The 14,255-nt window shown below is 40.2% G+C and overlaps 1 protein-coding gene across 1 annotated transcript; it reads left to right on the top strand.

The window, feature by feature from the left end:
- The first annotated feature begins 4,319 nt into the window (after window positions 1–4,319).
- Window positions 4,320–12,297, top strand: LOC117673005 (vomeronasal type-2 receptor 26-like). Its single transcript, XM_034430139.3, has 6 exons — window positions 4,320–4,396; window positions 5,233–5,521; window positions 6,484–7,335; window positions 8,601–8,828; window positions 9,528–9,654; window positions 11,280–12,297. The coding sequence occupies exons 1-6, from the start codon at window positions 4,320–4,322 to the stop codon at window positions 12,179–12,181; spliced, it is 2,475 nt and encodes an 824-aa protein (XP_034286030.3). The 3' UTR covers window positions 12,182–12,297.
- The last annotated feature ends 1,958 nt before the right edge of the window (window positions 12,298–14,255 follow it).

Below are 14,255 nucleotides of genomic sequence, written 5' to 3' on the forward strand. Positions count from 1 at the left end.
TAGAACTAATTGTTCTAGTGATTACCAATATATATATATGTAGGTCTTTGGTTATTCGGGTTTTCTCCTGTGTAAAATTGGAGGTGTCTTGGCAACGTTTCAACGAAGTCTCATTCGTCATCTTCAGGCTGGTGTTCTCGGCTTCGTGCTTCTAGGAGCAATGTGTGTGATCGCAGCTGTTTCTTCCTTTTAACTGCCAGTGGGAGTGTGAACTGATTGGGTGGGAGGTGTGTTCTGATTGGTTGGGGGTTTGGCGTTGCCAAACGTTGCCAAGACACCTCCAATTTTACGCGGGAGAAAACCTGAATAACCAAAGACCTACATACAAACACCCGCGAAAACCTCAGAAAACATATATATATATGAAGAAACAGCTGTGAAGCACTGTTATATATATATATATATATATATATATATATATATATATATATATATATATATATATATATATATATATGATATTGAGACTCTTTAAAGAGTGCAGAGAAGAGTAACAAGATTAGTGGGGCAGAGACTAAAATATAGAAAGAACAGTTACAGGAATTGGATATGAAAAGAAGGACTAAGGGAGATATGATAGCAGTGTTCTAATATTTGAAGGGTTCCTATAAAGATGAGAGTGTCAAACTATTTTCCAATGCACCAAAAGGCAAGACCAGAAACAATGAATGGAAACTAACCAAGGAGAGAAGCAACCTAGAACTAAGGACAAATTTCCTAATGATGAGAGCAATGAACCAATGGAACAACTTCCATTCAGAAGTTGTGGGTGCTCCATCACTGGAGCTTTCAAAAGGAGATTGGACAATCATTTATCTCTAATGGTATAAGTTCTCTTGCTCAAGTAGGGGATTTGAGTTGAAGACCTCCAAGGTCATTCCAACTCTCTTATTCTATGTTCTAACTAATCTAGTTCTAAGGCAGGACACATATTACTATATTTGCCTACCTCTGCACACCACTATATGTATTGAGCACTGATCATCTGAGTCTTGTCTGCTAAATTCTCAGCAGTAAATTATCCATAGGTACCTATGCCCATCACATAAGCAAACAGTTCTTTATTTTATTTTGTATAATGTATTTGTTGCCTATGGTGTCCTTTATAGGTTACTATAAAGTCCTTTATAGGTTACTATATTGGCGATATACTGTATATAGTATTCTGAGATGGAGATTTGTCTTATTAAATTTGTATCTCAGTAGCTTCCTCACCCCAGTGGGACTATCTCAAATCCTGGTCTAATCACATCAGTAGTAGAGGCCTCCTATAGATCCCATCTGCTAAGAAATTCTGGTGGGCAGGGTCAAAGAAAGAATCTTTTCTGCTGTGGACCTATCCCTGTGATCACTCCACCATGGGAGTCGAGGACTTCTCCCATCATTTTGACCTTCTGGAAGGGTATTAAAACACATCGGTGAAAATTTGTAAAGAAGAAAACTGTCAATTAAAAAAAAACTGTTTAATAAAAGTTATTATTAAATAATAATTATTAAATTTTGTTTAATAATTATTTAATATTATTTTAAAAAAAAACCTTGGATTTGATGGTTGGCCTGGAGCAGTGGTGGGTTGCTACTGGTTTGAACCAGTAGTGGTGGTGGGAGGCTCTGCCCACCCACCTGGATGTCATCAAAAACACTCTGCACCAATGCGCTCCCAATAACGAAACGGTAGTGAAGAAAATTGACACCCACTACTGGCCTGGAGGTGGTTGATGGGATAAGAAGGCTTCATCCTTGTGTTGCATGTCTCTTAGTCTTGATTTTTTGTCTACTTCTAAAATTGTAATTTGGATTGTTTTAATTTTTAAGTGCTTTTCTATTTGTCATTTTATAATCTATAAACCACCCAGAGCTGCTTGAGAAGAGAGATAGGTGGCAAAGAACTTTAATGAATAAATAAATAAAACAGATAAGATTGAAGTCTCTGATTTCTTCTCATTTGAAATGTTTGGAAACATTTTCCTGTAACTAGTCCAGATGGAATAATTACACAAATTCCTATCTATAGTTGTTGCTCACATTATCTCAGTAAAATATAAAACAACAGCTCATAATTTAATTGATTAGTCAGACCTGGTTAAAATGAGCTGGCAAAGAAGGCAAAATTCAAGGATATAATTGTGACTTTAGAAAGGAGCAATGGTGGGATTCAGCCGGATTGTACCAGTTCGGTAGAACTGGTAGCTAACTTTTTGGGCAGTTCGGCAAAATGGCTAAATAGCCTTGGCATGCCCGGCACCTCCCCTCCCCTCCCAGCCACTCTTCACCAGCCAGGCATGACAAGGAGGGGTGGGGAGGGGAGAGGCAGGGCCGGGTGTGTTGAGGAGAGGCCAACTACACCCAGGTCTTTGGGCGATGCCCTGGGCCAACGCCAGTGTGGAGCCCACAGTCTGGACCCTGGGACCAGCAATTCTTAATTTAATTGATTAGTCAGACCCAGTTAAAATGAGCTGCCTTTCTCAATTCTGCCACAGAAGGCAAAAAATAGGGACATCACCTTGTATTCTGCCATAAAAATAAAGGTATTGTATTTGAAGAATGTTCCATCCAGCTTGACTTCCAATAGCTGTTTCATCAGGAATTCAGAACTATTTCACCATTGCTTTCTTTCAACTTTTGTTTTGCTTAATTTAATATACATTGAGATTGACTGAAGGTCTGCCATCAAAATATTAAGCAAATCCAAGTTTATAATGGAATCACAGAAAAAAAATTGATGATCTAGTGGTCACAGGGAGGGCTGCGAAGATATCTCCATACCCCTAACATCCTGGATACAAACTGTTTCAACTCCTCCCCATGGGACAGCATTATAGGGTAGTGTATGCCAAGAGAACTAGACACAAGGACATTTTTTTTTCTTTGTGCTGAATATTTAATTCTCACAGTTGACAAAACATGGTGACTAGAGTGTGGCTGTAGTATTATTTATCCGCTTATTGCTCTTATATTCCTCTTCTAGTGTTTGCACACTTTTAGTATTATTATTATTTTATTATTTTCTCTGTTGTTTTGTAACTATATTCCATACTGGAGACAAATTCTTTGGGTGTCTAACCACACTTGGCCAAAAATGAGCCTGGTGGTGCAGCAGACTAATAGCCTGTTATTAACATTCAGCTGCCTGCAATTACTGCAAGTTCGAATCTCCCCAGGCTCAAAGTTGACTCAGCTTTCCATCCTTTCTAAGGTAGGTAAATTGAGGATCCAGTTTGTGGGGGCAATGCTGACTTTGCATAAATATACAAAAGTATGAAGGCTATTGCTTAACGCATTGTAAACCACCCTGAGTCTCCAGAGAAGGGCGGCATATAAATCAAAATTTTAAAAAATAAATAAATAAAATAAAGTATGCTATTATTCTATTCTATTCTATTCTATTCTATTCTATTCTATTCTATTCTATTCTATTCTATTCCATTCCATTCCATTCCATTCCATTCCACTCCACTCCACTCCACTCCACTCCTCCCCTCCCCTCCCCTCCCCCCTCCCCTCCCCTCCCCTCCCCTCCCCTCTACTCTACTCTTTAAAGCAAAAAAGAACATCTTCCCTCTTATATCCTTAAAGCCTTGTCATTCAGTCTTGGTTTAAAAGAATCCCATCAATAACTACCAGAAGCCCCAGCATATATATTTTAATCCCAAGAAATTCACTTTGCTACTTTCACTTTATTTTTATTTTTAAAAGTTGATCTTTTATCTCCTCAAGTAATGTCCCAGAAATTCACTTCTTATTTTCTTTTTATCTCCTTTCAAGAGCAGTTTTTTTGCCCATCCAAAAATCTATAACTTTGAATTATAACTTGATCTATTACCTGAACTATATTTGAACTATAACTTCTCTGAAATGAGAAATATATCCCATCGAGAGTGCATAAATACTGTTTTCTTTGTGATACTGTAAAGAATCTATAATTGTGGAGTCAGGAACATCTGCCATCCACTTATCAAATTAATCCTGTTCATTCCTATTTTCAAGTGCCTAGAGATTCTGATGCAACTATTAAAATGTTCATTAATAACCTCCAAGCCAGTTCTCCATCCGAGATCAAATCTTTTACATGATAAAATTTCATCTTTGTGCATAGCTCAACCAAGTAAACCCATGATGCTGAAGGACACTTGGATATTCTAAGAATGTGTGGATTGATGTAATACTTTCATATTATCACCAAAATGATGATATTTATACTTTTTCTGCTACTGCCACAAACAGTATGCTCGCTCTCTAATGGGAAATGTTACATTGGTGAACCACTTCCTATCCTTCACAAGTATATTAAACCAGGAAATTTCATCTTTAGTGGCATTATGTCTCAGATTTACATCCCTTCTGAGCAAATCACGTTTACCAGGCATCCTTCTGAAGATCTGAATGCTGAAGCTATGTAAGGAATTGCTGTTACTTAATGACACCAAATGTTCAGGAACTTTTTGAGACCTGGGTATCAAAGAGGTCTAGGGGCAGAAATTCTCAATGAGATCTCTTTCCTTCTCACCATGTCCCAAGTTAGTGTCCTTTAAAGGCAAGAAGCTTTTAAATGGGAATGGAAAGTGGAATGGAACTAAATCATTGTGGGGGGGGGATTGCAGAAGAAGGAGGAGAAGGAGAAGGAGAAGGAGAGGGAGAGGGAGAGGGAGAGGGAGAAGGAGAAGGAGAAGGAGAAGGAGAAGGAGAAGGAGAAGGAGAAGGAGAAGGAGAAGAAGAAAATAGAGCAGCTGGAATCCTGAATATCAGCAGTCTGAATTGCAGCAAGCTAATATGGAACATACTTATTTTTGTTTTATCAGATAACTGTGTGATCTGTCAAATGGAGTTTTACCTTTGATTAAAACCTATTAATGATATGTCATACATTTTAATATAGTGTACTGTGGGCATTTTATCTCCACAATTAACTACATATTTATTTCAGTCAATGCTCTGCATAAAACTTTTATCTCAACATTCTAATGATGTGTACTTGGTTTTAAAATTTGGTATTGTAAAGTGAATGAGTCTTCTTCCTTCTCCTTCTCCTTCTCCTTCTCCTTCTCCTTCTCCTTTTCTTTCCCCTTCCCCTTCCCCTTCCCCTATCCCTTATCCTTATCCTTATCCTTATCCTTATCCCTTATCCTTATTCTTATCCCTATCCTTATCCCGTTTTCAGTGCAAAGTAAATATAAAAGTATTATTTTCATACTAGCAGATATATTTCTAGATAATTCAGAATTCTCCTCATAGGTTACTAACACATAATTACCAGCACATCCTGGCATTGGCTTTTGCAATAAAGGAGATCAATGAACACCCTTCCATTTTATTGAACAATACCCTTGGATTCCATATTTATAACAGCCATTTCAGTGCAAGCTGGACCATCCATGCCTCACTGGAAGCTCTTTCCTTACAAGGATTCATACCTAATTATAACTGTGACAGCCAGAAGAATTTGGTAGCAGTCATTGGGGGCCCAAGTGCTAACATTTTTTTACACATGGCACTCATTCTCTGCTTGTACAAGATTCCACAGGTAAGATGATGTTAAGAAGGTGAGAATGAATTTAGATCTCTTGCTCTGCTTAGACATAGAAATTAGCCCGAAAGAGATAGCAATAGCAATAACTTAGACTTATATAACACTTCATAGTGCTTTTACAGCCCTCTCTAAGCAGTTTACAGAATCAGCATATTGCCCCCAACAATCTGGGTCCTCATTTGACTGACCTCGGAAGGACAGAAGGCTGAGTCAATCTTGAGCCTGGTGAGATTCAATCTGCCAAACTCCTGGCAGCCGGTGATCAGCAGAAGTAGCTTGCAGTACTGCACTCTAATCAGTGTGCCACCATGGCTCAATAGATGCAGATAGTTTAACCTACAGATTGTACACTTGAAGAGCTGTGGTGATGCAGTGGTTAGACTGCAGTATTGCAGGCTAACTGTGCCCACTGCCAGGAGTTCGATCCTGACTGGTTCAAGGTCGACTCAGCTGTCCATCTTTCTGAGGTGAGTAAAATGAGGATCCAAATTGTTGGGGGGGGGCAGTATCAGTGGTGGGAACCTCCCGGTTTAACAACCAGTTCGGTGATTGTGTGCTTCGTGCGTGTGTGTAGTTTCTTCACATCCACATTTCTTCGGAGGAGAAACACAGCTGAGGCACAGCAATCTGCTCTGCCGTGTGAATCAGCTGAGAAGATAAAGGTAGGAAAATAGCACACATGGGTGGGTGGGCCCATTTGATCATTGGGGCAAACTGGTTCACTCCCAGCTGATCGTTGGAGCTACTGGTTCACCCAAACCAGTCCAAACTGGTAGAATCCCACCCCTGGGCAGTATGCTGACTCTGTAAACCACTTAGAGAGGGCTGTAATGCACTATGAAGCAGTATATAACTCTAAATGCTATTGCTATTGCTATTGAAAGCACATAGGTCACCAAAAAAAAAGAGATACAATTTTTGAGATTTAACTACTCTTTTCTTTTGTTTCTTTTGAGATGGCATACGGATCTGCTGCACTGGTGAATAAGAAAATGCAAGATGGTGTCTTTTACCAGATGTTCCCAAAGGGGGATTATCAATACAAAGGGATTCTACAATTGCTGCTTCATTTTCATTGGATCTGGATTGGTGTGATTACTCTGGATGATGATAATGCAGAAACTTTTGTGCAAATTGTGCTTCCCTCCTATTCCCAAAAAGGCATATGCTTTGACTTTATAGAAAAGTTGCCTCAATTAACTTATCTTACTGGCTTTGAGCAGATGTTTGAAGAAGGCTTTGCAACTTTAAACATTCTCATGGAGAAAACTGCTAAGATTTGGTTCATCCATGGAGAAATTCATACCATGATGATTTTGAGACTGCTGCTCCATCTCTCAACGTTTGGAGATAGGCCAATAGTGATTAAGAATAAAGTCTTGATTATGACAGCCCAGATGGACTTCACCTCTTTACCCCTTCAAAGAAATTCAGGGATATCTTTTCTCCATGGCGCTATGTCATTTGCAGTTCAATCAAAGGAAGTTCTAGGTTTCCAGCAATTTGTTCAGATCAGAAACCCCGTTTCAGAAATTGAAGATGGATTTATTAGGGCTTTTTGGGAACAGGCATTTCTTTGTTCATTCTCTGAAAAAGACCCACAGAATGAGAAGAGATGCACTGGAAAAGAAAAGCTGGGATCTCTTCCTGAATCTGTTTATGAAATGAGCATGACTGGCCACAGCTACAGCATCTACAATGCTGTCTATACCGTGGCACATGCTTTGCATGGCATGCTTTCATCCACATTGCAAGAGAGAACAATGACGATTGAAGGGAGGAGGAATTTCAGTCAATATCCATATCAAGTAATTACTTTGTTATAATAATGTAAAATCAAAGTTTGGGCAGGATATGGGTAGTTTCTAAATAGAGAGGGAAAGGGAGAGGGAGAGGGAGAGAGGGAGGGAGGGAGGGAGAGAGGGAGGGAGGGAGAGAGGGAGAGGGAGGGAGGGAGGGAAGGAGAGGGAGAGGGAGGGAGAGGGAGAGGGAGAGGGAGAGGGAGGGAGGGGAAAAATTTGCTTACAATATCTTTGCAGCATAGATGCAAAGCGACTAAACTAATAAAAGGCTCTCCACAGGCTTTTCCATCAAGTATTGGGCCAGAATAATTATTAAATCTACACTGAGGAATGTACAATAGTGTATTGACTAGAGTCTTTGACTGCCAACTTATTTTGTTGTTTAAACATGCATTTTTAATAATTACATTTTATGCTGCCGACAGTCAAGATGAGTTGGGTGCCCATTCAAGTTGAATAAATTAATGAAAATGAATGAATGAATAAATGAATCGATCGATCAATCGATCAATCAATCAAACAATCTTAAAAAATGAGTGTTTTGGTATCTAAATTCATTTCATTGTCTTTCAAAGATACCAAAGTCATTGTCATCCATGAGGAGAAGCAGCACAGTTGATATATCTTTATAAGTACACTACAAAGTATACTTATACTGTTATATACCCATATAGTATACCTATATAATTTTGATATATTATGGCGTATGCTTTCTATCAACAATGAAAAAAGTGAGATAGTTTTTCCATCAGCATATTTGGCAGGTATCTATTTAGTCTTTGGTGTTTCGAATGATTGGAATGGGCATTTAAAATTTCAAATTAATTCTGCAGAACTAGATGTTTGTCATTTGGGCTACATACCTTGCTATTTTTAATTACTTTTTATATTGGTGTTTTCTGATTTGTGTGTGTGTGTGTGATTTAATTTTGGGGAATCACATGTTACTTATCATTTTGTTAGAATTGTACCTTAGCTATTTGATTGTTGTGACTACCAACAACCATGAATCCCCTGTGTATGGTGGCCCCATTTTTGAAGCAACTGACTGATACAAGCAATGTGAAGAAAGGTAGTTCTTCAAAAAAGTTCACATTTTTAGTAGATTGTGATAATAAATAAGGCACACTTCTTGAATCTAATAACCTTAAAACAGCATTTAAGTCTTATGTGTTTCAATAATTCTGCTTAATTAAACAGTTTTTTTTCTTTTAAAAAATCTAAACATCTTTTAATCTTTTAATTTAATTTTATTTTCTTCACTGATTTAGCTCCACCACTTTCTGAGAGGAGTCTCATTTAACAACAGTGCTGGAGAAGAAGTTTCTTTTGACCAAAATGGTGAAATCCTGGCTGGATTTGATATTATCAATTGGATCACATTACCAAATCTGTCCTTCCAAAGAATCAAAGTTGGAAAAATAGATCCTAAGGCTCAATCAGAGAAATTTTTCTCTATTTATGATGATGCTCTTATATGGCCCAATGAGTTTAACCAGGTAAAATCCACCCCAAAAAGGTAACCTGCTTCCTACGACAAACTGCCTTCAGCATTATTTTCTCTGTGGAAGTTTCTTCAGTGTTAGCTAAAACCTTGTGGTTCTGGCCATCATGATGACCAAGCCAGGATCTGGGATGAGAAATGGATCGGAAAATGGCAGGGGTGGGCTTCAAAAATTTTAGCAATGAGTTCTCACCCAGTTGCTGGGTGGCCATGGCCATGGTGGGCATGGCCTAGTCGGCTGCCTGCACCATGATGGGGGGGGGGCTTTTGCCCTCTCTGGGCTCTGGAGGCTTTCCTCGAGCCTCCAGGAGGGCAAAAATGGCCTCCCCAGGCTCCAGAGTCATGTCCAATTCTAGTGCATTTGTCTGAAATGGTATAGGGTTTCCTGAGCAGGGAGTTGGACTAGAAGACCTCCAAGATCCCTTCCAACTCTGTTATTCTGTTATTCTGAAGAACATGTTGTATGAGTGTAATTCAGTGGAAGCTTGCTAATAAGACTAACTTTTTATGTTTATTTTCTTCTGGTTGATAAAAGGAACTCTGTTATTCTATTCTATTCTATTCTATTCTATTCTATTCTATTCTATTCTATTCTGTTCTGTTCTGTTCTGTTCTGTTCTGTTCTGTTCTGTTCTATTCTATTCTATTCTATTCTATTCTATTCTATTCTACTATTTTGCTCATTTATGAATAGGTACTTCCCCGTTCGGTGTGTAATGAGAATTGCTATCCAGGTTCAGTCAAGAGAAAGAAGGAAGGCAAACCATTTTGCTGCTATGATTGCTTCCCATGTCCTGAAGGCCAGATTTCAACTCAAAAAGGTAAGAATGTAAGAGAATATAACAATTTGATCTTTATAACCCTGAGTTTCTTATCATAAATTTAACATTAACTTTCAGTATGGGTGGATTTAATGGAGTAGTTAATGTAAAGACCATGGCTAAATACTGTAGTGGCCAAAACTGTGGAAACCTTTTGGGAAAAGTGTATTTTCTAAAACTAGCTAATAGCACCACTTTTTTTTATTAGTACCATAAAATTATACATCAATGGAAAGATAATTTAATCAAGAATGTAATGCAATAAATTTTATGAAAGTTAGAATAGCAGTTACAGTATAAAGAAGAAAAGTGAAACACGTAGAAAAAATGAGATACATAAAAATTATCACCATAGAAAAAATGAGATATACAAAAATTATCACCACGTCAGTTAATACTTAGTTGGGTAACCTTTAGCATGAATTACAGCCTTACAATGTCTTCCCATTGACTGAACCAAGTCTTTTAATTCTGCAGCTGTTATAATGTGAAACCAAGATTGAATGATTGCTTCTATTAACTGGGTTTTATTGCTGGGTCGCTTCTGACTAACAAGTTTCTTTCGTCGGCTCTATAGATTTTCATTTGGGGTAAGATCTGGGCTATTCCCAGGCCATTCCAGCAGTGGAATATGATTATCTTGAAACTCCCCCCAAAAAAGTGGTGTTATTAGCCATCAAACCTTAAAAATAAACTTTTCCCAAAAGGTTTCCACAATTTTGGCCACCACTGTAATTCAATATAAGATTTGTGTCAAAAGCTCTGTAGAGGCGGCTGAATAACATATAGAATATCTATAGAATTTCCCACTTTCATATACTTTGTACTTTGATGTTTCTTCTTTTAGCTGCTTAAAACATTTGTCCTTCCTCTCTGTTTTATGAAGTCTCTTTACATATTGATTCTCCATAATCGTTTAGGAGGTTGGACTGTTTTATTTATGCATTGGAGAACTCTTGAGATACTCCAATGCACCAATAAAACAAAGACGGGGAGGACTAATTACCTCCAGAATTATAATTGGCAAAGCCAGGTCTTCAAGCCTTTTCCAAAGACCAAAAGGATGGGTGCAGATTATAAATGCAGTGTTAATTTAATGGCAACTGCAAAAACATAGTAAAATCAGGTCCAGTCACATGGTGAATCTGCTTTACAACTATCACAACTTACAACCATAATTGCCCGGTTCAATTATGTTCATAAGTTAAAGGCTACCTATATAATCAAATGTTGTAAATCATGCATTGGTTTGAAATTTTATAAATCTAATAATATGACAAAGGTTATAGCAATAGCACTTTAGATTTATATATCGCTTCACAGTACTTTTACAGCCCTCTCTAAGTGGTTTACAGAGTCGGCATATTTCCTCCAACAATCTGGGTCCTCATTTTACCCACCTCAGAAGGATGGAAGGCTGAGTCAACCTTGAGCCTGGTGAGATTTGATCTGCCAAATTGCAGGCAGCAATTGTCGGCAGGCAGTACAAGTAGCCTGCAGTACTGCATTCTAATCACTGCACCACCACGGCTCTTATGGATGTTTTCTTAGAACATTCATACAAATTTGAGCATTGTTTGCAGAAATGTTAGTGAAAACAATTATATTTCTGCTTGCTTTTTCAGATATGGATATCTGTTTCCAGTGTCCACAAGACCAGTATCCGGATCCAGAACACAGTTCATGCATTCCAAAAACAATGAGCTTTTTATCTTATGAAGAACCTTTAGGGAGTGGTTTGGTCATTCTTGCTTCTTCCTTTTCTCTCATAACGGTACTAGTGCTCTGGACTTTCCTCAAGTACCAGGACACCCCCATTGTTAAGGCCAACAACCAGTACCTCAGCTACGTTCTCCTTATTGCCCTCTTGCTTTCATTCCTTTGTGTTTTCCTATTCATTGGCCACCCAAAAAAGATAACCTGCCTTCTACGACAAACTGCCTTCGGCATCATTTTCTCTGTGGCAGTTTCTTCAGTGTTAGCTAAAACCATCCTTGTGGTTCTGGCCTTTATGGTGACAAAGCCAGGATCGGGGATGAGGAAATGGATGGGGAAGTGGATGGTCACCTCCATTATTCTTTGTTGCTCATTCATTCAAGTTACCATTTGTATTATATGGCTATCTATATCTCCCCCTTTCCCAAATTTGGACATGCAAGCAATGACTACAGAAATTGTTCTGGAATGCAATGAAGGATCTGTCTTTATGTTCTACTGTGTCTTGGGTTTTATGGGCTTCTTGGCCATTATGAGCTTTACAGTGGCTTTCCTAGCAAGAAAGCTGCCTGACAGTTTTAATGAAGCCAAATTTATCACTTTTAGCATGTTAATATTTTGCAGTGTTTGGTTGTCCTTTATTCCCACTTATCTGAGTACAAAGGGAAAATATATGGTGGCTGTGGAGATCTTTTCCATTGTAGCATCCAGTTTTGGGTTACTGAGCTGTATCTTTTTTCCCAAATGTTATATTATTTTGATTAGGCCTGAAATAAATAACAAAAGTATTCTAAGAAGAGGAAAGAAGTAAAAAAGAAAAGTATACGAGGAACTTGAATTTAAAGGATAAAATTATACAAGACCTGGAGCATGGAAAAAGCATGGAAAAGTTCTCTCTACTGTTGAAATTGTTGGATAAAGGCTAAAATTCAGCGACATGCTTTGTTTTTGTTATTGACAGAAGGCGGTAGACATCTGGGTTTAACCTTGCCCAACCATTATAAGGATGATATTCTAAAATTGGAGTGGGATGGGGGAGGTTGGCAACAGGGAATGAGACTGTTCAGGGGCCTTGTCCACAACACTACATTGCTTTCAGATTTTGAAAAGTTGTTCATTCAAGAGGAATATGTACTGCCATCAATTGAAGGCATTAGCTAGAAAGATAAATAAAATAAATAATAAATAATAATTTTATTTCTATACCGCCCTTCTCCCGAAGGACTCAGGGCGGTGTACAGCCTATTAAAAACACAAAGCAAAACAACAATTAAATTTTAAAATCATTAAATAATTAGGCTCCAATTAAAATCCCAGAAATTTAAAATACCCCAATTTAAGATCGTTATGTTAATAGCCCGGCCTGGCAGAACAACAGGGTCTTTAGTGTGCAGCGAAACACCCGGAGGTTGGAGATCTTACGTATTTCCGGGGGCAGTTCATTCCACAGGGCTGGGGCTCCCACAGAGAAGGCCCTCCCCCTGCGTGTCGCCAGCCAACATAACTTGGCCGATGGCACCCTGAGGAGACCCTCTCTGTGGGAGCGGACTGGTCGGTGGAAGGCTATTGGTGGCAGAAGTCGGTCTCGAAGGTACCCGGGTCCTATGCCATGGAGTGCTTTAAAGGTGGTGACCAACACCTTGAATCGCACCCAGAAGACCACTGGGAGCCAGTGCAGCTCGCGCAGGAGGGGTGTCACGTGGGCGCAACGAGTTGCACCCATAACCACCCGTGTGGCTGCATTCTGGACCAGTTGGAGCCTCTGAGTGCTCTTCAAGGGGAGCCCCATGTAGAGAGCATTACAATAGTCCAGCCGGGAGGTGACAAGGGCGTGAGTGACCGTGCACAAGGCGTCCCGATCCAGAAAGGGCTGCAACTGGCGAATCAGGCGAACCTGATAAAAAGCCCCCCTGGCCACGGCCGTCATATGCTCTTCTAAAGACAGCCGTGCATCCAGGAGGACACCCAGATTGCGAGCCCTCTCTGTGGGGGGGAAAGATTCACCCCCAATAGTCAGCGATGGCACCTGCTGACTATATCGGGGTGCCGGAAGCCACAGCCACTCGGTCTTGGAGGGGTTGAGTCTGAGCCTGTTCCTCCCCATCCAGGCCCGCATGGCCTCCAGGCAGCGGGACATCACATCAAGGGCATCATTGGGGTGGTCTGGGGTGGAGATGTACAGCTGAGTATCATCAGCGTACAGATGACACTTCACCCCAAAACCACGGATGATCTCACCCAGCGGCTTCACATAAATGTTGAACAGGAGGGGCGAGAGGACCGACCCTTGCGGCACTCCCCATGCGAGATGCCTCGAGGTCGACCTCTGTCCCCCTGACAACACAAACTGCGAGCGGTCAGAGAGGAAGGAGGAGAACCACCACAGAACGGTGCCCCCTATTCCTAACCCCCTCAACTGCTGCAGCATGATACCATGGTCGATGGTATCAAAAGCCGCTGAGAGTTCTAATAGGACTAGGACAGAGGAGCAACCCCTGTCCCGAGCCCTCCAGAGATCATCCACCAATGCGACCAATGCCGTTTCTGTGCTGTACCCCTGCCTGAAGCCCGACTGGTACGGGTCCAGATAGATAGCTTCATCCAGGTGCGGGGGAAGTTGTCATGCTCTCAACAACCTTCGCCACAAAACGGAGGTTGGAGACTGGACGATAGTTGGCTAATTCAGCCGGGTCCAGGGAAGGCTTCTTGAGGAGGGGCCTCACTACCGCCTCTTTCAAGGCGGCAGGAAAGGCACCCTCACTCAGAGAAGCACTTATAATCCCCTGGAGCCAGCCTCGTGTAACCTCCCGGGAGGCCAGCACCAACCAGGAGGGACACGGGTCCAATAAACACGTGGCGGCACTAATCTTACCCAGAACCCTGTC

The sequence above is a fragment of the Pantherophis guttatus genome, chromosome 4, assembly GCF_059756535.1.
Source record: "Pantherophis guttatus breed Tessera chromosome 4, ASM5975653v1, whole genome shotgun sequence".
NCBI classification, from domain to species: Eukaryota; Metazoa; Chordata; class Lepidosauria; order Squamata; family Colubridae; genus Pantherophis; species Pantherophis guttatus.